Below are 25,237 nucleotides of genomic sequence, written 5' to 3' on the forward strand. Positions count from 1 at the left end.
AGATAAAAATTAACAAAATGTGTGTGAGAAGTAAATAGGGATGTGTGAACTCACCCCTTAATATTATCCTCAAATCACATTCGTTCATCTTATATCGTGCAGTCATAAATTATTATAAATTTTTTATTAAAAATTGAATATAAACAGTACCTAATAAAAACTGACCGTACGATGAACGATGGACGGATGTGATTATAAGATCCGGTGAGGATCTTCTCTCGAGTTTAGGGAGCTCTCTGTTGTAACGACCCGAAATTTCTAATTCGGAAGCCAAACACACAGTTAGGTCACAATAAACAAAAATGGTTAATTATAAATCTAACTAACCACACAAAAAAATATAATCATTTTGTTTAGTTATGGCTGCATCTAACATCCTAGTTAGACTGCCTATGTACCCTAAATGAAGGGATCCAGTCATTCGTAGTTCACCTTACGCTTCTAGAACAACATACTAAAATTTAATTCTGATCCAACGGTCGGATCCCTGCCAATCACGAAATCAAGTGGCAGTCAACGTTTTATTTTACAAACTTGCAAATCCAATTCAATAAGATCCGTACGTCGGATTACTGATATGTAAGTTCCTGAGGTCCTCAAATATTACGTACAATAAGGTCTCAAAGTTTGGTGACAATCCAACGATTGGATCGTGGATTCATATATTGGCCAAGCAACCTATTGTAGTGAATTTAGGTTCAAACAATCAACCTATGTCATACGAATATCAAAATTGAATTCATGACATCTAATTTAGCTTAAAAATAGCATCGATGGCCCTCTGGCCATGCGCCGCCGCACGAGCCGCCATGGGTGGCGGTCGGCCGCCCCAGCTTGCCGGAAAACTCAACTATTTCAAAAAATTCTCAAATTTTACAAAAATGAATATCTCAAAGAGTAGAGCAAACTTTATACATGTGGCCAAGTCCAATTTGGCCGGGAAAAGCTCCAATTTCTCTCGAACCCACCTGAAACCCTAAGAATGGGTGGCTTCGATCCGTCACCTCTGGTGCTTCGCCGCCCCTGTAGTTGTTTGAGCTTTGTTCATGGCCTCAAGAGGATGCTATAGGTGGTACCAATTGGATGAAATCATTTCAAAATTGGTGGATCCCGGGCAAGAACCACCGCACCCACCGGTGCGGTTTTCCCAAATTCAAAGTCAAATCTCTTGATTTTTGGAGTGTAGTAGGAAGAGGAGATGATGTTAAGCTGGTTCCAAGTGGTGGATGGCTGCAATTCGCTTGAAAATAGACTGAAAAGGCGTCGGAAAACCTAGGACCCATCGGGTCGGGTCGCGGGTCAGGAAGAAAATCCAATTTTGTACTTTCCTCTCTCTCTCGTCCCCTCATTTTCTCCTTCCCTGATTGGGCAGCCCTCATTCCACCCTCTCTCATTTCTCTCCTTCCTTGCTTTCTGATTGGGCAGTGCCAATTTATCTCCCAGCCACTGGAGAAATCCAAATTATGGTCAAATGACCATTTCACCCCTAACTTTGCTCGTTCATAACTCATTCGTTATAACTCCATTTCACAAACGGTTTGCGCCTACGCATTCATGAGATCAAGCTCTATCCAAATATGTTAAGAAATATGATAAAATATATGAGGATAAAATACGTCCTCATAAAATTACGTTTAGCCAACTAAGAGCATTTTCGTCATTTCCATTTATCGAAAAAAATTCCCACACAAGCACATATTTTAAATTTTCTAGGGTATTACATATGTTTCCATGTTGAATTACATTTTTTTTTGTTGCAATCCAACATGCCAGATTGTGCCATGTGGGCACAATGGTTGTATGCCAATTTTTCTGATTTTTTCCATTTTTTTTTAAAATTTTAACCCTAAAATTGTCAGCAAAATCTGGATCATGAGATGATATAGCAATTATAAATCTAATAGACCAAATCACGCCACGTGTCATAGCCATCGGAATTGAATTTAAAAAAAAATTATTGTTGAAATTCTAACGTTTCAAATTTTTTATTGTCACCCGAGATCTCTTTACGCGTAGTGCGCTACAACACAAGCCCCATGCAACTTTTTTGTCCCCTATGTGTCAATCATCACCCATGTATTGGACGCGCTTGACCCAAAATAAAATTAAAAATGTGATTGACGTGATGCTGATGTTAGATAGGGACACCCGAACAAAGAGCCGGGCACGAATTGCCTGATTCCCTGTCCGTCGGGCTTGGGCCCACTCAATTGCCCGACTTTGAATCATGGGCTGGAGCTTTTTTGGACAGAGTTTGGGCAATACGCGATTTCTAAGCATAGGCTGATCAGTTTAGCGGTCCGTAAATGTTAGGCCCACAACTTATAAAATGAACCATAAGTAGCCCATAAGGGCCAATATGTAGAAATTTGAAATTTCCAGTGCTTCCCTTACCATCTCTGTTGTGTGGTATGGGTTCAGGTGCTTCTCATGGAGATCGAAATCCTAATTTCAAACCGCAAAACCCAATTCCCCAATTGAATGATTTCCCCCTATTTCCTTCTTTTCGAATTCGCATTTTGCCCTCCTCCCTCCCTTCATAGAAATGCCGCTTAGACGCCACCATGGACGGGGAGGTTAACCTTCCAGTCCGACCCGCTACAGCGAGGAATTTGATTCGTCTGGTCAACTTGGATTCCACATCGTCATCGTCTTCGTTGTTCTCGTCCACCTCTGCCATGAGACTAGATGTGTAGGGGTGGGAAATTTTTCCATAAACCGATTTACCGACCGAACCATACCAGTTGGTTTATAATGGTTTGGTATAATTTTGGCATTTTTTCATAATTGGTTGTCATTTTACCGAACCGACAATTAATGGAAAGGCTTTGGTAATTGATTTTGTATGTCGGTAGTATGCCATACATACCAATATATATACTTGTAAACTTGCAAATCACAAAATCAAGTGGCGGTCAACGTTTTATTTTACAAACTTGCAAATCCAATTCGAGAAGATCCATACGTCGGATTACTGATCCGTAAGTTCCTAAGGTCCTCAAATATTACGTACGATAAGGTCTCAAAGTTTGGTGACGATCCAACGATTGGATCGTGGATTCATATATTGGCCAATCAACCTATCGTAGTGAATTTAGGTTCAAACAATCAACCTACGTCATACGAATATCAAAACTGAATTCATGACATCTAATTTAGCCTAAAAATAGCATTGACGGTCCTATGGCCATACGCCGCCGCACGCACCGCCGTGGGTGGCGGTCAGTCGCCCTGGCTCACCAGAAAACTCAATTATTTGCAAAAATTCTCAAATTTTACAGAAATGAATATCTCAAAGAGTAGAGCAAACTTTATACCTGTGGCCAAATCCAATTTGGCCGGCTCTTTTCCCTCGAACCCGCCAGAAACCCTAAGAATGGGTGGCTTCGATCCGTCACCTCCGGTGCTCCGCCGCCCTTACAGTTGTTTGAGTTTTGTTCCCGGCCTTAAGAGGTTGTTATAGGTGGTAGCAATTGGATGAAATCATTTCAAAATTGGTGGATCTCGGGCAAGAACCGCCGCACCCACCGGTGTGGTTTTCCCAAATTCAAAGCCAAATCTCTTGATTTTTGGGGTGTAGTAGGAAGAAAAGATGATGTTGAGTTGGTTCCAGGTGATGGGTGGCTGCAATTCACCTGAAAATTGCCTAAAAAGGTGTCTGAAAACCTAAGACCTGTTGGGTCGGGTCGCGGGTCAGGAAGAAGATCTGATTATGTACTTTCCTTTCTCTCCCATCCCCTCATTTTCTCCTTCCCTGATTGGGCACCCCCCATTCCCCCTCTCTCCTTTCTTTCCTTCCTTGTTTTCTGATTGGGCAATGTCCATTTCTCTCCCAACCACTGGAGAAATCCAAATTATGGTCAAATGACAATTTCACCCCTAACTTTGCTCGTTCATAACTCATTCGTTATAACTTCGTTTCACAAATGGCTTGCGCATATGCGTTTGTGAGATCAAGCTCTATCCAAATATGCCAAGAAATATAATAAAATATATGAGGATAAAATATGTCCTCATAAAATTACATTTAGCCAACTAGGTACATTTTCGTCATTTCCACTTATCGAAAAAAATTTCCACACAATCACATATTTTAAATTTTCTAGGGTATTACATCTGTTGCCATGTTGAATTACATTTTTTTTTTTTTGCAATCCAACATACCAGATTGTGCCATGTGGGCACAATGGCTGTATGCCAATTTTTCTGATTTTTTTGAATTTTTTTTTGAAAATTTTAACCCTAAAATTGTTGACAAAATCTGGATCATGAGATGATATAGCAATTATAAATCTAATACACCAAATCACGCCACGTGTTATAGTCGTTGAAATTGAATTTTAAAAAATTATGGTTGAAATTCTAAAGTTTCAAATTTTTTATTGTTGGAAATCCAACGGTCCACGTCGCCCCAGATCTCCTTACGCGTAGTACGCTACAACACTAGCCCCTATGCGCCTTTTTTGTCCCTCGTGTGTCAATCATGCACCCGTGTATTGCATGCGCCTGACACAAAATAAAATTAAAAATGTAACTGACGTGATGCTGATGTTAGATAGGGGCACCCGAACAAGGAGCCGGGCACGAATTGCCTGATTTCCCTGTCCGGCGGGCTTGGGCCCACTCAATTGCCCGACTTTGAATCATGGGCTGGAGCTTTTTTGGACAGAGTTCGGGCAATACGCGATTTCTAAGCATAGGCTGATCAGTTTAGCGGTCAGTAAATGTTAGAGCCACAACTTATAAAATGAACCATAAGTGGCCCATAAGCGCCAATATGCAGAAATTTGAAATTTCCAGTGCTTCCCTCACCATCTCTGCTGTGTGGTGTGGGTTCGGGTGCCTCTCATGGTGACCAAACTCCCAATTTCAAACCGCCAAGCCCAATTCCCCAGTTGAATGATTTCCCCCCATTTCCTTCTTCTTTTCGAATTCGCATTTTACCCTCCTCCCTCCCTCCATAGAAATGCCGCTTAGACGCCACCATGGACGGGGAGGCTAACCTTCCAGTCCGACCCGCTGCGGCGAGGAATTTGATCCGTCCGGTCAACCTGGATTCCACATCGTCATCGTCTTCGTCGTTCTCGTCTTCCTCCCCGCCGAACTTTCTCCGGAATGTCCAGGCGGCCTTCAAGCGACACCGCCCTCTCGGTACCTCTCTCTTCCTTTATTAATCTTAAAGAAGTAATTTAGGGTCTCATTTGTGTTTTTTTTTTTTTTAAATTTTTGGGTGAAATTGGGAATTCGATATTTTGGCTTTTCTCGTTAGGGTTCTACATTTTCTTGATGAAAACAAAGTTTGAAATTTTGGGTAAGTTTTTTATGGTAAAGCATCTGTCTTTGAAAGTGAGCTGATGAGATTTGGTTCTACTGACCCTTGTATGCTTTGTGATTATGTCAAAAAAAGCCGGCGGACCATTTGTTTCAATTTGGGGATTGGGGTTAAAACTTTGATGTTTAAAGAAATTCAAAACATCTAGTTCTATGATTAAGATTAGATTTTTTGAATTACCTTGTTAGTTCTTCAAATGCAATGAGTGAATGCACCCTTAAAAATTCTCCAAGTGCTGATTTCAAGAAATATTTAGGAGTAATGCAGTCAAATAGCATAAGACCTCGGCGTATGGTGCTCCCCCAGCGAAGCGTATCCAAAAGTGCGGATTCAAGTGTAGCTCCTCTCATTGAATCAAAGCAGTTGAGAGATGCAGCTTCAATGAGTCAGGGTAATACTGCAAAGGAGTCAATTGCGCAGCCAAACAACATGAAGGAAACTCAAGAAGATGCATCTATTACACCATTTTCCACTTCAGGCGTTAGCACCCAAACCTTTGATGAACGATTAAATCCATTTGATGCGCAAATAGATCAAGCCAAAATTGGCGTTAGTGGTAAAGACAATAACTTGATGTCTCCCTTGCACTTGGAGTCCCAACAGATTGATGGTAAAAAAAAGGTCCAATTTTCAACTGGAAGCGTTCCCATTCCCCAGGGTAATTATTTTTTGTCCTGAATCTGCTGGTTTTGATTTCTGTGCTTTGGTGCTTTTTAGGCGTCTTTGTTTGTGACATTCTACCATTTATTGCTAATATTGCATAGAATATAAAATACAATTTCGAATTTCGAATTTGTCCCTTAACATGCAGGGGCCGATGATCATATGGCCACTGAAATGGAGTTATCATCTTACATGCGTTCGCTTGCGTTAACAGAAATGGAGTGGATTTCCGGCAGTCAAGTGGATAGATCAGCTGTCACCAATCTTGACTCAAAGCATCAGAATATTCAGAACATGGAATCTGATGTCTGTTTGAAGTCTGATGGTGGAATTTCTTCTTCATTGGCAAAGAGAACAACTGCCATTCAGGACCAGTTGCATCAGTTTAGGAACTTCTTAAGCCAGCCTGCAACTCAATCCTCAGTTGTCGGGCCATCTTGTGCTACAACAACGTCTGTCCATGCTACTTCAGCACCCATGCTTAGTACAACAACTTATTGTTCTCATTTTCATAGTGGTCCTCATGTGGCAGTCGATCCTCAACCCGTAACTCAAGGGAATATGATGCATCCTGCAAAAGCTTCTTTAAAAGTCACCAGTGGAATGTCAACTGCCCAGGTAGCTGTTGCAGACCAAAGTTGTAACTCTGCAATTGATACCCAAATGCAAGTTAAGGAGTATGAACTCTCTAAGGATCCAATTGGCTGCATGTCGAAGGAAAGTAAGATTACAGAACGTCATTCTCTTCTTGATGCCAAGTCAACTGAAGGGAAAGGGCTTACATGTGATGTTACCAATCCACCATCACAGGTTCCTTTGCCCCAAAATTCATGTGCTGATATGAAGTCAGAGCCTTCTAAATCTGAGAAGCAACAAAAGGCTGTAAGTAGTAAAGGTGCATCAGCCCCTCGTAAAAGGAATTATGATCCGGAATTGTTTTTTAAAGTCAACGGGAAGCTCTATCAAAGGCTTGGAAAAATAGGTAGTGGAGGGAGCAGTGAGGTCCACAAAGTCATATCATCAGACTGTACAATCTATGCACTTAAGAAAATCAAGCTGAAGGGGCGTGATTACGCCACTGCTTTTGGCTTTTGTCAAGAAATTGAGTATTTGAATAGGCTGAAGGGAAAAAACCACATCATACAGCTTATTGACTATGAGGTATTCACTCTCAACCTATATTGTTCATACAATAACATGCAGATCATTGCATCTACAGCATTGCTATATTATGTCTCTGTAATAGTATGCAATTCAGATTTTCAAATCCTGCGATAGAGATGAGACCTAAGATGGTAATGAAGTCTTTTAAGTTTCAAATTAGAGCGTTGGCTGTAGAGTCTTGATCTCAAGATGGCCAAAATCATCTCAAGTCATAATGGAATTTCGAAGGAATATTTCACAATATAGCTCAACATAGCCAAGAGGAGCATCAGATGGCTAGAATGGTAGTTGATAAAGTGGCTTGATTAAAGTGAATGGCCCAAAGGAGATTGAGGTGGCATTGGAGAAGGCCAGGTTATATTTAGGTGTCTAAAATAATGGTGAAAATGATTAACTATCTGCTCTCGACATCTAATCTGATGAATTTTGTGTTGTGCATTCTTCTTAGAACAAGTTATACCTGTGATATTGCTGGCCATTTTGCAATGTACAATGTATGTGATGGACAATTAGAAACCCAAATATATGTACCGACAAGTGGAAATCCTTTCTGTAACAATTGTATTTCCTAATTTGATATTCCTGTTGGTTTATTTATAATAATTTTAATATTTTATATAATAATATGGATGAAATTCACACAGAAGATGCCTATGTACATTGACACAGATTGAGGAGACAGAGTTATTTTGATACTGAAGATGCTGATATGGAAATCCTAAGACGATAGGACTCTTTGGAATGATCAATTTTTATTTTTTATGGGTTTTCCATGTCTAAAAGTAGGATCTTTGCGGGCTGTACTATAATTCTGATTCCTTTTTTGGTATTAGGTGACAGATAAGGCTTTGCTCCATGAAGTCTTGAGTGGCTCCATGAATAATAAGGATGGCAGAGTCAAGGATGATGGGTATATATACATGGTACTTGAATATGGAGAAATTGATTTGGCTCACATGCTGTCTCAGCAGTGGAAGGAAATGGACGTCTCCAAAAAGACCATAGATGAGAACTGGCTACGATTCTACTGGCAGGTATATGTGCTAAATACCTTGATTTGTAGTTGGTATATTTTGCAGAGATTTTATTTATGTTTTTGTACTCAAAATATAATTTTTTGCAGGTTCACTCGTTCTCTAGTAGTTGGATGATTAGGTAGTTACTCATGTTGTTTGGTTAGTGATATTCTTTGGGGCACTTGTTAGGTTTTTTTTTTATAGGATCCATACAGGTGCTGTTGGGAATTGTTATAAGCACTCCAAAATTGTCACCCTACCCTCCTCCCTCTCTTATTTCTCACTAAGGAGTGCGGGATGACTTTGTTGGAGTGCTATTAACAGTTCCCTAATCTTAATATGAATGCGTTTATTTTTCCTTCTCAAATATTGGATTCTTTTTTTGGGTAACACTCTGTAATGTTTTCCCTAGTTACTACATTTGGCCATACTAGATTATGTTTGTCCTAACATGTGGTCAGCTTAAGGGAATTTAAGTATGGTTATTCAGTTGACCTCATTTAGAGTAGTGTATGGTTGTGCCTTGCATAGTGAAAATTTTAAGTAAAATGCTAGTAAACTGACAATGGACTCACCCGATTTTTGTTATACTTCACAAAAACCCATCAAGGTATAGCTTTCTACCACTAGTTGTGTTTTCTCTAAAGTTGTATGAATCGCTTTTCTAACTTTATCACTGCATTTGCGGAAAGGTCTGGGGTATAATTTTGTGCATGTACTTTTAATTATCATGTGGAACAAATTAATTTTGGTGATCTTTCTGAGTATGTAAAAGCTGAACCGATCTTGTTGGAAAATGACAGCAAATTCTTCTAGCGGTTAACACTATACATGAGGAACGTATTGTGCACTCTGACTTGAAGCCAGCCAACTTCCTTCTTGTCAAAGGCTCTCTAAAGCTAATTGATTTTGGGATTGCCAAAGCAATAATGAGTGATACAACGAACATCCAGAGGGATTCTCAGGTGATTATCACTTAGGCTCCCCCCTCCCTCTTCTTTTCGGGAACTACAATCTATATGTGGACATACCCATTGAGTACAATGCATATCCTATTTTGTTCCCTTGTTTAGAAAACATATATCTGCAACATCTAGAAGGGGTTTCTCACTTTGTTTTGTAATGGTAAATTGCATTTGTAATCACATGTTTAATGTAGCTCTTAGTAACTGCAATGTAAGCTGGGATGCTGTACGGTTCTCTGTTCTAGCGAATATGGCTCCTTAATTTTTCATAACCAGACTGCTGAAGCGTGTTGGAGGTTATGGGATACCTCTTGTGTGTACTTTTGCTTAGTTCTTCTGTATACTACTCGTGCAGGTGGGTACACTTAGCTACATGTCTCCAGAAGCGTTCATGTGCAACGAGAGTGATGCAGATGGAAACACTATCAAGTGTGGTCGGCCATCAGACATCTGGTCGCTCGGCTGCATCCTTTATCAGATGGTATATGGGAGGACACCATTTGCAGACTACAAGACCTTCTGGGCCAAGTTCAAAGTTATAACTGATCCCAACCATGAAATCACATATGAACCAGTCTCAAACCCCTGGCTTATGGACCTCATGAAAAAGTGCCTCGCATGGGACCGCAACGAAAGGTGGAGGATACCTCAGCTACTCCAACACCCTTTCATTGTTCCCCCAGTTCCACAGCAGCCATCTTCGCCTTGCGAGGAAAACTGTAAACTGCTTCAACTTATTTCCCAAACCTGTGCTGACGATTGCGAGGCTTCCAAGCTATGTTGTCAGATGCAGCAACTGCTTAAGGACCCCGTCACGTCAATAGGGTCTCAGTTAGTATCATCACGAGACCTACAATGTAAATTGCTCTCCCAGATGACAAAACTTTGCCTTCAGCTCCAGGAACATTTAGCAAACTCAGAGGGATAAAAGGTGAAGTTGCAAGCAATATCATCACTCACAGCATCTGCTCCCATTTTTTGTGAAACTGGTATCCACTTTTGTCAGCTGATTCTTAGGGGAGAAACTCACTTGTAACCAAAGACAACACTATATGCAGCAAGCATCTCCTATTGGACGGGTTTGAACACGTGGCAAACATTTATTGAATGAGTAATGCCACTAAGACTATATCTTGGTTGCAAGAGAGAATGTTTCGATTTTTAGGCCCCTAGGGGAATCATATGCTTGGATACCATAGTTCTCTTCTCTCTTTGTAATGCTATGTAATATTCCTTGTGTGTTTATATTGTTTTGTTAAATATAAAAAGAAAATATGGTGAGAGTGATTGGCGTGGATGTTCTTCATCATTTTGCCCTTCATGTAAAATACATGAACAATGTGGTTCATGAACAATTTGTGTTTTTTTAGATGAAAATAACAATTACGTAGAAAAACCCCAGAGCAAGAAGATTATCTGTATTGGGTATTTTTATTATTTTTTCCTTCGTTTGAGTTTTACCTTTTTACGATTGCATGAGCATGCTCGTACTTGGTAATAGTATCGAGAGTAAATAGATTGTGTCTCAAATTTATTAACTTCTAATCGAATGACTGCCTCGAGTGGGGAACTGGCTCGATTTGCTTCTTTTCTGTGCCTTTAGCATTAAAAGGACTTAACACTTTTCTATTCTAAGGAATTAAACCACGATGAAATTTCTTTAAACACGCAGGAAATTTCTTTCTTGACGAGCAAGTAAACTTGCGGCCTGACTCGTGAGATAATCTAAACCATTAGCCACGTGTTGGCAACTGATAGGAGCTTGGGAGCTCATTGCCATGATCGTCTCGGACTGTTGATCTCATCGTGATCAGGCATTTTTTCCTCTTGGTGTAAGCAGCAGGGACAATGCATCGGTGAAAAGAGAAATGAATAATGGTGTGGAGAGATATTTTAAGAAATACTTGCCAATACAAAAAAAGTGCGACCACCGGGTGCATATTTGCTCACCACCCTATTCATCACCTTTGAATAAGTTTAAATTTTGAGATTTGTGTCTATTCACTGCACAGATCTCGAAATTTTAAACTCATCTAACCATGATAAATAGAGTGGCGGGCATCACCATACTTGCTTCTATAAGAATAGAGAATTGTTCAATCGTGCACTATAAACTTTCTAAATTTAAAAAGAAAAGTCTGTTTGGAGTGCACGAGTAGGGTGGTGTGCACAAATCCAGAAACGAGTAAGCAAGTTTACAGGGAGCACAGCAGATGTCTTCTACTCTTCTGATGAAAGTTTATAAGAAGCTTCGGCGCGTGCTTCCTCCAGCCTCATCAATAGGTCCTTCATGAAAGGTGTGCTTGTCCCATGAGTAATCCGCAGAATATCTACGGCCTTGGTCAGGGATTTGACAGCGTTCTCCGTGTCTCCTAGTAACCTGGGTGCAAGAAATTAGTTTGTTTAGAGATTCACCAGAGATAGAGGTCGCACTTGGTGCGATGGCAAGTGCCTTCGTCCATGAGCGGTAGGTCTCGGGTTGGAGACTTGGGAGCAGCCTCTCCATAAATGGGGGTAAGGCTAGCCGACATTCTCCTCTCCCAGACCCTGCGTAAAGCGGGAGCCTTATGCACTGGGTACGACCTTTTTTAGAGATTCACCAGAGAACTGTTACCACAATTCAAGCTAAAATACTAACCATTCGAGCTTCCCGCATGTATAATATTGCAATCCAAGCAAAGGATGACAACCAGGATATACTCCTGCAGTGAAAGGGAGTGAAACTCGACATTAACAGCAGTATTATCTAAAAGAAACAGTGTTACTTGAGTTTCATTTACGAAGAATCAAACATTTAGTTCAAGAGCATATGGACCGCTACAGACAGATTCAACAATATTTCTGATCCGCTTTCTTGAAATTTGTTTACGAGGTAAATGCAGTGTCCATGTCTAAGTAAAACTTCAAACTTGTACACAAAACCTTGTAAGTTAGAGGTTTTCTCTCACAAGTGGAGCACGCACTGGCCTCAATTGACTCAATCCACAATATTCTAACACCTTTCCCTTTCTTCCACCAAAACTTCAATTTATTTTCAATGCACTTTATAGATATGCCCCTTGTCGAGCAACAAGAACAAAAGTAATAGTAATTTTTTATCTAAATTGCACTTCTTATAACCTACGGCACCAACTTGAATGGCCAAAAGTTAGGGGGAAAAGTACAGAAATTACACATCTCAATTGTGGAATCAAGTATGAACAACATAAACTTGTAAACGATAAAAGAAATTGAAAAATTGAAGCAAGACATACTTTGATACACTGGAATGGTCAATCTGCAATATGCTAAAGCTTCATTCCAGTCTTCCAGCTCCATCAAAATCTGAAGACAATATGATTTCATTAAAGCAAATGCATCAGGAAGTCACTGCATGCTACCTTACAGTGTTTGACGTTCTTGTGAAATTTGAATAACCACAATTTACTACTACTTAATTGAGTGTCCAAAATCATTGATCTCAAAATATTTTCTCTTAATAATACAATTAACAGGGCCATCAAACCAAAAATAAGGAAATATTTTCAATGCTATGCAAAACAGATACCTTTAAAAGCTTCTCCCGAGTTTGCATCAAAGAGATTGAAAACGGATGAAACAGTTTCTTCTGCAGTGTCTCAATTGCCTTAAGCCCAGATATAGCTTCCTGGTAATCTAAATATAGTCAAACTCAAGCTGTTCAGTATCAACTATCAATACATGGTGATATCTTTCTGATGAAATTTGAGTTCAAAAATTAGAAGTCATGAAATATTATCATAAAAATAACATCAGATTGCCAAAAAAAATGCAAGCAATTCATAGCACAGAGAAAGAAGGATACCGCAAGAGGATGTAGATATAGAAGCCTTGTCTGACAATGATTTTAGTTCACTTGCTATCTTCCTTATCTCTTCTTTGCTCCTAACAAGTCCACATTGCTGGCACACGAACCCATCACCATCTGCACATCCAAATTGCAAAAGACGATACTATATTTGCTTCAGCTAGCCACCCGACTCTTATTTTCATTTAAATTCACCCAACCAATTTGACTACAGGTAATACCGTACCAGACTGGCGAATCAAAAAGCCGCTGCATCCCTTATCCTTGCATCGGTAACCTTCAAGACTGGCACTCTCTTGGATATCAACATACTGACCCTTCAATACAAAATGAACTTCATTTTGCATCAGAAAAAGACAAGTTCTATATAACTCAAAGTAACATTCTCAAAATAAAGTATTGAAAGAAGGAATAATCACAAGTACCACTTTAATGCAGCGGGGACATGTGCAAGTGAAATGGTATTGTTCTTTAAGTGCCTTCTGCCGAGTCATAGTGCTTCCAGAAGTTTCTATGTAACTTATCAACACCTTAAGAACAAAAGAGAAGACTTTAGATTTGACATGCAGTCAAAGATTATGCAGTAACAGGATGCCAAGCAACATTACTTCACGGAAAAGGAAGACACAAAACATCTTCAGTGAAGGTTCAAAACATGTTACAGAATCTGTATAATCATATGCAATGATGGAAAAGAAATTGTTAAATATTGGTCAATAATAAAGTTTCTCATTCATTCTGTTAAAACACTTCAAGGGATTGCCAAAGAACAAGCCCCCTTACTCAAGGTTGATGAAGGGCGAATCAGCTCTCCTTCAATGTAATATACAATTATGCAAGCAGTCAGGCCTACCATCTATTGCCCTATGATGAAGAATACATCTCAAAAGTTTCAACACATAGACCGCTTAAACCACAATGACCAAAAATATACAGAAGAATTCACTACCTCAGCACCTTTGGGTATATACTGCACAGCACGTACGACAGCAGATCGTCCCTCGAATAATAAAACAGAATTGGGCAGGCAGCTACAGCAGGAGAACCATTTAGCCAAATTACAGCAAGAGAGTAAAACTAAAAGCACATCAATCCACTAAAACAGTTACCTGTGGTTAATAATGGAAACGACAGGATATAGCCCTGTGCCCAGGGGTCTCAATTCACTGTCACAAATTGTGTGTGCATTGCATGCAAGCTGCATGGATTGAGGAGAATCAAGTTTCAGAAAGATTTCACTCAAATATAAATCGCCTAAGTGGAGACGAACTGTGTGCGTCTTTAGTTATTTAAACAGTACATGGGTCTTTTACTAAAAGGATTTCTGGAAATCATGCAGACAAAAGCACAGCAATCCAATAATACAAATTTATAGTTACTCCCACACAGGATGAAGTTCGCATTGGTTGAGCTGGATACTCGCCAAAATCTGAAATTGCTTATAAAGATCACCTTGGAAAAGTTTTCTGCAATCTCCTTTATATTAATATCAGACCACTGAAGTATCAAGCTGACAAGGTTAGCCATCTGAGCATACAGCACCAGCTGCTTCTCATCAATCTCTGACATGTCTTCATTAATCGAAAAGAAAAACAGAAAACAAGAGTTAAATAAAACAGTAAACAGCATCAACAAGAAACAAATCTTAATCGGAAAAGGCCGAAAAGGATACGAGCAACTAACGCCTCCACCAACTTATAGTTGTCCACAGCAGAAGAAGGAATGATCTGAAGCAAAAGCTTAAAAAGCATTAATCTATCAAACCCAAAAAAGAAATTAAAAATTAACAAAAACCCAAAACTAAAAATTGAGTCTTTACCTTCTCAGCTTGCAATTTGGTACGGAGGTAGAGCTTGATCATGAGACGAATCGACGGCGTGACGGCCATCCGTCTCTCCTTCTGAAGCTTCGAGAGAGCTTCACATTCCAGACGATGCAGCTTCCATTCAAACTTCTGCAAATTACCAAAGCCCAAGACTTCAACGAACGCGACCAAAACTTCATGAGTGCAATGCAATCCCTAATCCGAAACCCTAGCGCTTACCTGGCATGAGCTGCAACAATAGTACACAACCTGACAAGCCGAGCATTTCTTGAGATTACTCGATTGGAAGCAAGCGTCGCACCTGGATTCCGCCGGGGAGTTGTTCGGCACGCAAACGTACGGCTCCTGGAGGATTATCACTTCCCCTGCAGTTCAAAACCTCCAGTGTTGATGTTCTGAAGAAGCAGAGCTAGAGAGAGAGAGAGAGAGGGAGGAGAGAGAGAGAGAGAGCACCTGGAGAGAAGTCTCTGGTGGTGAAGAGGGAGCGGCCTTTGTCCGGAAGATTCGAAACGGTTAAGCCGCGATTTTCAAGAGCTCTCTGCAATTCTTCCATGAGCACCGTTCTGTGTTTTGCTTGCTCTTCACCGCCGAACGCCGTCACTGGTGGTGAAGTTTGATAGAGCAAATGATTTATTTTCAGGTAAATTCGGGTTTGCCTCTGAATTTTTATGGTAAATTACATTTTGCATCAACACATTTAAAAGTCAATTGCAACTTTTTACCAAAAATTTTAAAATATTTCAATTTTATATATATTTCAGTATCATTAGGCGATTATAAAATCTGTTAAATTAGTCATTAAATTATGACGTAGTAATAATAAGTTTCATATTTGTGCAGAAGTGACTGACAAACTTGTGTCAAGTGGTTACAATTTAAGGAAAAAAAATCATCATCTTAATTCGTGCAAATCATCTTCCCAGTCCATCTCTTCCAACCCAAGTAACTAAGTTCTTCTCAATAATTATTAGTTTTAATTTATACTTTAAATTTATTGTTAATTTAGTTAAACTACAGTTGGATTTTTTCAAATATAATCATTGAATTTGAATTAATTATTGCAACTGAGAAGTTGAGGTCCAAAAAACGGAGGGGGTTACATTTGGCTAGCCTGATGGCCCTTTGACCGAATAATGGTATGGTGAGCTCTACATAATTATCTGTTGGAGATGAGTTTTTTTGACAAATCTGGTCATTTATATTATTATTTATTATTCATTTCAATATCATAGAACGGTTAAAAAAATCTGTTAAATTAGTCATTAAATAATGATTAGTAATAGTAAGTTTCATCTTTCCTCACCCAGGTAACTAAGATGGCCTTGCCATTGGTTTTCATGCTCCCAAACTCCAACTATTTGATGTTTCTCGGTTACTACGAGAAAAGCAGCCCTGGTTGTAGCAGGATGAACAGCACCACTCCTGTCCAGATCGGCCCCAATCGGCCATTGTTGCTTTAACAAAAATCAGTTCTCAGATTAAATTTTGGATTTACGGATTTCGATTTTCGGGCTGGGGGTTAAAGTTGCAAGCTTTCGGTTTTTGTGATGAATTGGGGAATTCGGGATGAATTGCTTTTCGGAATTTGGAAATGAGTTTGTAATTTTGTGATTGTCAATTGTAAAGCAACCACGACAAGCTGACATTGAAATGGGGTTGTAAAGCTTTAAGCTTTTATAAACATAATCGAATTGAATAGGTTGGTGATATGATTTGGACGGTGATTGAGCACGGCCAACCCGTCTACTTAAATGAAAGCATTTTTGCTCACAATCATTTAATGTAATATTTATCATTGTTAGGCGAATTTGAATTTTGAGATTTGTGGTTATTCACTACACGAATTTCGAAATTCAAACTCATCTAACGGTAATTAATAGAGTGATAAGCATATACCACACTAAATAATAGTGAACAAAAATGCTCCCTACTTAAATAAGTGCTAAATGGAACTAAACAGTTGGTATCGGAGGAGTAAAGTGATGCGTATGGTGCCGGATGAGGAGAAGCTCCCCCGTCACAATCCCCCTCGATTTCTTGATTGTAAGTTTGCGCCTCTGCCTCCTCTCGATTCATGCTATGTCTTTTTTAATTGGGTTTGGAATTTTAGTTGCTAATTAGTTTTTGGTTTTGCGGTATTGTGTTGTATGAGTGGGAGAGGCTGAAGGCGGGGCAGAGGCTTGATATTTTTCCACTAATATTTTAAAGATGTTACATGAGGTTGCAATAGATTTTAAATCTGAGGAGGTAAAATATCGATATGCAAATTTATGGAAGTATCGATAGATCAAATTGCCTTTGACGGATAGTATGAAAATTTGCAATGGGGTGAGTATATCAACTCACTTAATTTTTTTTTTTTTTGGTCAAACGATAGATTTTGTTATATTAGATGTTAGATTAACCATTGACGAAATTTGAACCCACGCTACCATGCAAGGGCTCAACACCTTTCCACCACTGTGGTAAGTGATCACTTAAATTTAGTTGAAAGGAGAAAAATAATTTTTTTTAAAAATGTTCAAAATTTCAAAATCTGCAATGGATTTCTGCAAAATTTATTAGTGCATCGATAAATAATAAATATCATAAATATTCATTAATTTTCTTATTTATCACCGATAAAAGGTAAAGTTTGCACTTCACCTCTCTTTCCTTATCAATCCTCAAATTTTCAAATATTTCAACAAAAAGATCAATAATTTTGTGACTATTTTAAACGTTGATTGCACAACAAATTTTGAAGGAGCACGTTTAGTATTACATTACGAGGATCTTGTACCAAGTGAGAGACCAAGCCTAGCTAGCACTCCCTTCAATAAAAAATTTGATAAATTGGTAGGCTTTTAGACCTTCTCCAAATGAGATGTCAAAAATGCCACATAAACATATAACAGTAACAACTGATGTACCACTTACTCCAACTGAGATGTCAAAGATAACATGGAAAAGAAGGCTAGGCTGACATGGATAAAGAAATGTCAAATTTGAAGCTGCCTTCAAATTTGATTTTTGTTATTTCCAAAGGCATTCCACTTGCCTTACCTTAAATGTTAGCATATTTAAGTATTATTTTATTATATTTAAACCAAACAACAACTCAACTTTTATTATTTTTGTTTAAAAAATATAAATGAAGCAATAAATTTGGCATATCAGGTGGAATGAAAATATTGACAATATGTCAAATTACCTAATCAACCATCAAATTGAAATTTTATGTTTTGAATTTGACGTCTCATTTGGAGATGTTTTAGGATAGTATTATCAACATATTTCTTTCTACCTTCTTCTACACACACTTCTCAATTTCTAACCGTCGAATCTATGAATTGAATATGATTAAATGACAAAAATAGAAGTGGTACGTGGAAAGTAGAAAAGGCATGTGTGGACTTTTTTAGGATCAATCTGGAAGGATAAAAAAGCTAAAGCACCAATTTGAAAACACCTGAAACTTTTAAGTGGTAAAAATGCAAGTACTCTTTTTTCAATTTTTTTGTCTGTGAGGTGGCTGGTTCGCAGAGACGACGTGGCATCTCCCAACGAACCCGTCTGTTCTTCCTCTCGACTTTTTGTCGAATTCTCCGTCCCAAAAGCCGAAACATTTCCCTTCTCACTGAAACTTCTTGTTCTTCCGAATGGAATGTCCTTCGCCTCCACTACCTCGCTAGGGCTTTCCACCGTACAAAGCTCACTGAGGAACGCCGTTTTCTCGAAGAAGTCAAATTTCAGTCTCCCTCTACCCGCCGCCGCCGCATTAGGTTTGTTCTGCTGTCTACCTACTGTTTGGTTACCGAGAAAATCCAGTAAACTGATTTCATTTTTGAATTTTCAGCCATGGACTGCGACCCGAATTGTACGCTGGTTTTGTGCGGGAAATCGCCGGCGGAGAACGAAGCTGCCAAGGCGCTGAAGAACAGCAACGCGCTGAAGCTCCCTGAGAGCACCGAGTTTTCGATTTTCTTACAATCGGAATCCGAAAGGCCGGTCAAGGAAGACGCTTTTGGAGTCGATTCGTTCATGAGCTCGCTATCTACCAGTCGGTTCGGCAGGTTCCTCCTCTGGTCTCCTCGCCTGCCTTCCACACACGACGTCGTTTCTAAGTAAGTTTTGCTGAAGACTGAATTTTTAGTTCTCTGAACTCTGAATTCAAGTGAATGATTATTTTCCGGATTGTGAATTCGAGGTTTTAGTTTGTTCTCAGGAATTTCTGTGAGCTGCCGGTCGGTGCTGTTTGTGTAGCTGATATTCAGTACAAAGGGAGAGGTTTGAAAACTACTTGGTGGTTGACTTTGATTGACTGATTATTGTATTGAATTTGCTGGAATTCAGTTTGTTCTGCGATTTCCGCAGGGCGGTCGAAGAATGTGTGGGAATCTCCCGAGGGTTGCCTTCTGTTCTCCTTTACATTGCAAATGGAGGATGGCCGAGTCGTGCCTCTTATACAGTACGTGGTTTCTCTTGCTGTCACAGAGGCGATAAAAGATGTTTGTGATAAAAATGTGAGTGCATTGTTCGTAACGAGTTTGATATAAAAAGGATTAAAAAGTTAACTTTGTCAAATTTATATGTGAGTTTATGTATATGACATGCATTGCTAGTAACTGTGTAGTGATTAAGTAAGATTTGTTGAAATTGGAATTCGTTAAGTAATAAGTATTCTATCGTATGTTTCTAGTTTGATACATTAAGAGGTTGCCTGATATGATCATCTTGACGTCGAGGTATAGATACCAGTTGTCGGTGGTACTTTTAACTACAGAAAGATTACATCACTCATATATACTAGCCGAACTGTAATAAACTGCACGAAGATAATTGTTGAGGCTCTGATTATAGTATATTTGGCTACTTGGACTGTGAACATTGCACATGATTGTTATATAACAATTTTGAAGTTAATATGCTGATGCTACAGTCCAGAATTTGATACACTTTGTGATGGGTGCATCTTCTGAATTTCAGGGCTTGCCATATGTTGATGTTAAAATAAAATGGCCAAATGATCTTTATTTAAGTGGCCTAAAAGTGGGAGGTATTTTATGCACCTCAACATATAAGTCGAAGCAGTTCAATGTCTGTGCTGGTAAGTAGTCTCATTCTCTGGGTGCTGATTAGCAGGTCTGATTGCAAATAAGCATGCTTTGAAACACCTATTGGCTGCTTCTTACTTTTCGATGGACCCTATTCCTTTCAAGTATTATATGAATGCCACCACCACAATAAGCACGCGTGCATTAATGGATATCAAAGAATAAATTCTATGCTGAAGATGACAAAGATTCTTTTGTTCTGTTCTTGCAGGTATAGGTTTGAACGTTGATAATGAGAAACCAACTACATGTTTGAATGCATTTCTTAGAGAATTGTCGGTTACGACATACAAATTTAGAAGAGAAGATGTTCTTGCCGCCTTCTTTAACAAATTTGAGATGCTATATGAAGTTTTTATAAATCAAGGTAAAAATTCATCACGTCAGTTATCAAAAATGTCATCTGATATATCAATTAGACTATTCCTTCATTTTGATTTTAATGCTTAATCTTACAGTTTCACCCCAACTATGTGTGTTGGTTCCTCTCTATCTAAACTTTTTCTTTTATGTTTCAAGCCAGCTAGAATATTCTGTATATCAACATTGAATTTTTTGCTTGATACCAAAATTTGAATTCCTTGGTTATACTGTCTCAATTATGAGACGGTTGTTCTTCCCTGTTGCTTAACAACTTAGTTTGTTTGCCGCATAGAAATATGAAAATACAGGGCAGACATAATTATTTGTTCTACAAAATTATCTAATCAATCTTGTTTACACAGTTTCTGTTTCATCTTTAAGCATGATAGAAAATATCCACCAAGTATGTAGGCTATGAAAATTAATGCCGCTCTTTTGGTTCATGTCATGCAGGATTCCAATCTCTTGAGGAGGTATACTATAGGACATGGTTACACAGGTAACACACTGACATGTAGATCTAGATTCTTCTATGGATTGTTATGGTTGAACTCAAGTTTGTAATTTTTCAGACTTAGACTTGTCTATGTTTAAAAGCAAAGAAGCCCTGTGAACGTTAGACCAAGTTTTCTGTGAATTTTGTCTCACTTGATACAAAATAACAATGCTACTCAATCTACAGAAGCCGTTTTCCGTCCTTTAATGATGGCCTCCTAATTTTCTTCTCATAAAGAAAGTACTGAATTTGTTCTTGTCATTCATCCCCGTAATAGTATTTTTCCACATCTGGTTACCACTGGGATGTGTGGTATATAAACATATGGGAAACCTTTCTTTTGCAAGCTGGTTTTGAAGGATAAGTGCTACCCATGGTTTTAACATGGTATCAACTATCGAGCAAGATATCTCAGGAATGGGTTGGGTTGTATCTTCCTCTTACGTATAAGGGGAGAGCCAGGTGTCTTATGCCCTTTCGCTGAGGGGGAGTTTCCCCTGGGTACTATTGGGATGCAGGGGACTCACTCCTTGTACACTAGTTTTCAAGAGCAGTTCTACTCATGAGATTGACAATAACAATAACACACCTTCTTCCGCAGTATCCATGTCCTTTGCATTGTACTTGGAATTTGTAAGCTTTGGTTTTTAAATGAACCAAGTGGTTTTATGCTCTTTCTATACGATGTGCTACCACTATCTAAACAATCAAATTAATTCATGTTGTCTTGCATTGCTCAGCTTCTCGACATCTTTATTATCTTACCGTCATAAAAACTTGGGCTGGTAGAAGGAGCAAGGATTTTTGTAATCTTGAGGCCTTTGCTTCTTTTCCTTTTTCGTTGTAGATACAATATCTTAATTAAGAAAGATGAACCGGTATCCATGCATAAATAAATCAGTCAAGAGAAATGTGATCAAGCGTGTAGATCCAATTTGAACTTAATTTTGTTTTGGTATCTGCAGCGGACAGAGAGTTATTGTGCAAGAAAAGAGTGAGGATCAAGTGGTGGAAAATGTGGTCACTATTCAGGTGTGGCAAACTAGACAGTTTTTAGATGACTCACTGGCTCACATTTTTGGATATTGTGTATACCCTTTCCTATGATAAACCTAACTAAAAACTTCTATTTCAGCCTTTTCTGGTTCAGACAGATTCAATCGTCAACTTTATGGATAAATTTTTTGGTTTTGTTTCAACAAAATTTGTTCATTTCCCTTTATTACAAAATTTAAACCTATTGGTTAAAAATGTTTGTTAATCCTTGATTTGAATGAGCTGACAAAAGATCTAGCCTAAAAATCATAAACTAGGAGGAAAGAACAATTACACCTCTTATGGCTGGCCCTATTTAAATGGATTACTCTGTAATTGACTGTCTTATGCTTAGATCCCTATCAAAAAATAGGAGGAAACTACAATTACACCTTTTATGGTTCCCTACCTTGACTGTCCACGTTAAAATCTCCCAACTTATTCACCATAAAAGAGCCATCCAAATACCCCATGACCACTATGAGCCAAGATATTTGCACTCACCATGTGAAGCGTTGATTGCCTCTTTGTCAAAGCCATGATGTGGCCGCCATTGCTGGACACCCCTTGATATGAGTGTAACTCCATCTTTGTACAACTGTGAATGATTGCAATGATAGAATAGAATGGCTTGAACAGGGGAAGAGGATAAGAATAAAATAGACATTTACATGCTTATTAATAGCATCCGTTAAGCAGACAAATTAGGAAACAGGTTATACCCTTGCAAATAGGATTGACCATAAGGGTGTTATACGGTTTGAGGTATGATTGTTGATTGTTGTCAATATTCTATATTTAGAACTAGGGTTCTCAAAAATCTTCAATTTGCAGGGTTTGACCTCATCAGGATATTTGTTAGCTATTGGTGATGACAATCAGATGTGTGAACTTCATCCTGATGGAAATAGGTACGTTTGCAGAAAAGTGTTTTTTTCTTCTTTTTGGCATGATATAATGTTGTTTAATTTAACTATAAAACTTTCATAAGCAGTGCGTGCAAAGTCTTTTTTTGTGTTTTTTAATAGTCTTAACGTATGCTTTTGAAAGCTTCATTTGTAACTACTGGATAAACATATGGCAAGCAAGCTCTAAGGGTAAAAATGAACAGTAATTTCCTCTCACGTAAAGTTGCTAGCACAACTTCTCATTTTCTGGGCAAATGTGGTACCACAATTTAGAGCCATCAAAATTTCAACTTCAACCAAAGTGAACACTGTTTTGTCAAGATTTCTTTAAACCATTTCTGTCATTCAGGGTGGATACCTTGAACTTCTGAGACGCTTACTGGGGAGAGCTTTTTGGATTTGATGTTGGTTTTTGTAACTTTTGAAAGTTAGCGTATGAAAGAAAGTATCTATAAGTAGGTAATTTTCAATAGTAGAAATTCGTGGGATTATACCTGAAGGTAGGTTCATTGTTTTGTTGACATATTAATGGATTTTATATTACTATCAGTTAAAGTCATGTCCTGGTTTGTTCCTAGTACCACATCATATAAAGCTATTTGTTTGAGATATCAAATGATGAAGATTTGGTTGTTGAAATATCCCACCCTTTTTGTATCTGTTGATTTGAAATTGTACCTCTGCTTTAATAGGTGACAATAATCATGTCAGGTTGCTTGGTCAAAATGACAGCAACTTGGCATCATGTCCTTTTGAATTTTTGTTTTACCCTCCAAAGATGTAATACGGGTTCCACTCGTGTTTCATTTACTGTTCATTGCCGTCCAAACAGTCATTGTGATAACTTTCGCATGCATTTACCATATTTAAAGTGGCTCTGATTATATTTCTTACTTTATGTCCTCTTAATCATTGCCTTTGTATCTGTAATTATTCAGTATATGCATTCCTCTTAGTTGGGGCAGCATTGGTTGAACTTTTCACGCCTATATTTGCGCAATTTCATTAACTTGATTATGAAGAACAATACATATAAACATGCAAGTAACACTATATATTAAAAATGTAAAAAGAAAGGTATTAGGAAACAACGGTGGTTTTGATGTAAAGTACTAGACGATCACTAAGAATTTCCCGGTATACATTTTGCCCTTTTTCTGATCAACTACCGTATTTATCCTGTATTCTTGCAATTTCATGGAGTGGTTTTACATTCACATGCTATAATTTCAGAAGCTTGTCTTGACATGTGCCTGGCTTTTTTTAACCAAAGCAATCATGATATTGTTTCCATTTGTCTATGTAGTTTTGACTTCTTCAAGGGATTAGTCAGACGAAAACTTGACTGAAGAAGATTCCGTGGCACTACCTTGCATCAGTGGCCACAATCTTGCTGCATCATGTGCACTGCTAAGGATGCTCTCGCCTTATCTTTTTTCGTATGTCCCAATACATAAATGATTTTCTTTTTCCTTTTTATCCACTTATTGTTTCGGTATAGATCTCGGTCAAACCTAGATCTGTATATCTTCCTTAATAATGTCAGAACTCATGGATTACAACCAATTCACTGTGTTTATTTTCTAACAAGATATGATTACGCTGAGTTGTGTCGTGATCAACACAAGTAATCAATCATTTGCAGGAAAATCTGATCTCAATGTCACCGTCGAGGTTGGTGTGAATATATAGTTTCTTTGTTGTTTGTTGAGGAAATCTATCATTTTCGTGGCCAAATCGCGCTCGAAAATATGCTTTGTTTTTGTTGTGGCTTGGGCTATAAGATCTACGAGGTCCCCCTTCGGCCGGACCCCCTTGCCAAAATGTCATGATTTGCAAGGCTGTTGTATTGTGATGCAATTAGAAGTTTTTAAGTTTGCATATATCATTGTTAACTGGTTGAAAAACGTGTAGGACAAGGATGAAGATTCCTTTCAAGAGTAACCAACAATCCAACAGGGTCCTCTCCCGATCCTTTTGGTGAGATAATGGGGATTCGTGAATCGTGTCTATTTATCGTATATTATGCGGTCAGTTTTTGTTAAGTAATGTTTATGTTTATTTTTAAATAAAAATATTTAAAATGATTTATGATCGCACGATGTACGATGAACGGACACAATTCACGGATCTTCGGAATCGGATCCTCACAAAGAGGATCGGGCGAGGATGCGGACTCACCAACAATCATTTTTGGTGGTTGTAGGGTACATAGTGTCTCTCTCACTCTGCAATTTTTTAAGTCTCTGTTGTAGCGAGTCTAGTGACAGAGAAAAGGAGTCCCACCCCCTCCCACGTGCACCACTTTCTACATTAAACAAAATGTCCTTAAATTTAGGCCACAACCCCCCTTGGTAGGGGTCCATTCCACCGGCCCAATTTGGAATTCGGTTAATCCACCTTCTACAAGGTGAGAAAAACTTATGTAGGGGCACTTCGACCACACCTGTCATAAAACCGTTCTCAAAAATGCATGAGGCAAATTGTAATTTGGTCTCATCTGACCCTATGCTGGTCCTTGGTGTGCAAGTTGCCCTAGTTATGCAGC

At 38.6% G+C, this 25,237-nt stretch overlaps 3 protein-coding genes across 5 annotated transcripts; 2 read left to right on the forward strand and 1 right to left on the reverse strand.

Annotated features, from left to right (window-relative positions):
• The first annotated feature begins 4,579 nt into the window (after window positions 1-4,579).
• On the forward strand, window positions 4,580-10,423 carry LOC103401857 (serine/threonine-protein kinase MPS1). Of its 2 annotated transcripts, none has more exons than XM_008340570.4 (6): window positions 4,580-5,151; window positions 5,589-5,990; window positions 6,210-7,156; window positions 7,993-8,193; window positions 8,979-9,140; window positions 9,496-10,423. In XM_008340570.4, the coding sequence occupies exons 1-6, from the start codon at window positions 4,986-4,988 to the stop codon at window positions 10,066-10,068; spliced, it is 2,451 nt and encodes an 816-aa protein (XP_008338792.3). In that variant the 5' UTR covers window positions 4,580-4,985; the 3' UTR covers window positions 10,069-10,423. The 2 variants fall into 2 exon arrangements, with proteins under 2 accessions (XP_008338792.3, XP_008338791.3); XM_008340569.4 differs by having other exon boundaries at window positions 4,720-5,151; window positions 6,144-7,156.
• Window positions 10,424-11,009: 586 nt separating this feature from the next.
• Window positions 11,010-15,498, reverse strand: LOC103401856 (histone-lysine N-methyltransferase ASHR1). 2 transcript variants are annotated; one of them, XM_008340568.4, is made up of 14 exons: window positions 15,245-15,498; window positions 15,011-15,156; window positions 14,786-14,920; window positions 14,639-14,693; window positions 14,419-14,537; window positions 14,076-14,164; window positions 13,916-13,997; window positions 13,392-13,496; window positions 13,193-13,283; window positions 12,964-13,083; window positions 12,688-12,794; window positions 12,395-12,464; window positions 11,779-11,842; window positions 11,010-11,520 (listed from the first exon to the last, which is right to left on the reverse strand). In XM_008340568.4, the coding sequence occupies exons 1-14, from the start codon at window positions 15,342-15,344 to the stop codon at window positions 11,361-11,363; spliced, it is 1,443 nt and encodes a 480-aa protein (XP_008338790.3). In that variant the 5' UTR covers window positions 15,345-15,498; the 3' UTR covers window positions 11,010-11,360. The 2 variants fall into 2 exon arrangements, with proteins under 2 accessions (XP_008338790.3, XP_070669843.1); XM_070813742.1 differs by having other exon boundaries at window positions 11,233-11,687; window positions 15,245-15,473.
• A 2,784-nt stretch (window positions 15,499-18,282) lies between these two features.
• Window positions 18,283-24,255, forward strand: LOC103401855 (biotin--protein ligase 2-like). Its single transcript, XM_008340567.4, has 10 exons — window positions 18,283-18,555; window positions 18,630-18,897; window positions 18,999-19,060; window positions 19,148-19,296; window positions 19,760-19,880; window positions 20,099-20,254; window positions 20,704-20,749; window positions 21,712-21,778; window positions 22,616-22,692; window positions 23,996-24,255. The coding sequence occupies exons 1-10, from the start codon at window positions 18,438-18,440 to the stop codon at window positions 24,036-24,038; spliced, it is 1,107 nt and encodes a 368-aa protein (XP_008338789.3). The 5' UTR covers window positions 18,283-18,437; the 3' UTR covers window positions 24,039-24,255.
• The last annotated feature ends 982 nt before the right edge of the window (window positions 24,256-25,237 follow it).

This window comes from Malus domestica, chromosome 15 (assembly GCF_042453785.1).
Source record: "Malus domestica chromosome 15, GDT2T_hap1".
In the NCBI taxonomy this organism is placed as follows: Eukaryota; Viridiplantae; Streptophyta; class Magnoliopsida; order Rosales; family Rosaceae; genus Malus; species Malus domestica.

What these genes read in the sequence shown, in the direction of transcription:
- LOC103401855 (XM_008340567.4), top strand. Translation starts at nt 18,438, where the DNA reads ATGTCCTTCGCCTCCACTACCTCGCTAGGGCTTTCCACCGTACAAAGC. An exon ending in TATTCAGTACAAAGGGAGAG is followed by an intron (nt 19,061 to 19,147) that starts GTTTGAAAACTA and finishes CGATTTCCGCAG; the next exon opens with GGCGGTCGAAGAATGTGTGG. An exon ending in AAGATGTTTGTGATAAAAAT is followed by an intron (nt 19,297 to 19,759) that starts GTGAGTGCATTG and finishes TCTGAATTTCAG; the next exon opens with GGCTTGCCATATGTTGATGT.
- LOC103401857 (XM_008340569.4), top strand. Translation starts at nt 4,986, where the DNA reads ATGGACGGGGAGGCTAACCTTCCAGTCCGACCCGCTGCGGCGAGGAAT. An exon ending in TACAGCTTATTGACTATGAG is followed by an intron (nt 7,157 to 7,992) that starts GTATTCACTCTC and finishes TTTTGGTATTAG; the next exon opens with GTGACAGATAAGGCTTTGCT. An exon ending in GGCTACGATTCTACTGGCAG is followed by an intron (nt 8,194 to 8,978) that starts GTATATGTGCTA and finishes GGAAAATGACAG; the next exon opens with CAAATTCTTCTAGCGGTTAA.
- LOC103401856 (XM_008340568.4), bottom strand. Translation starts at nt 15,344, where the DNA reads ATGGAAGAATTGCAGAGAGCTCTTGAAAATCGCGGCTTAACCGTTTCG. An exon ending in GACCATTCCAGTGTATCAAA is followed by an intron (nt 11,843 to 12,394) that starts GTATGTCTTGCT and finishes CTTTCACTGCAG; the next exon opens with GAGTATATCCTGGTTGTCAT. An exon ending in ACATGCGGGAAGCTCGAATG is followed by an intron (nt 11,521 to 11,778) that starts GTTAGTATTTTA and finishes TCTTGCACCCAG; the next exon opens with GTTACTAGGAGACACGGAGA.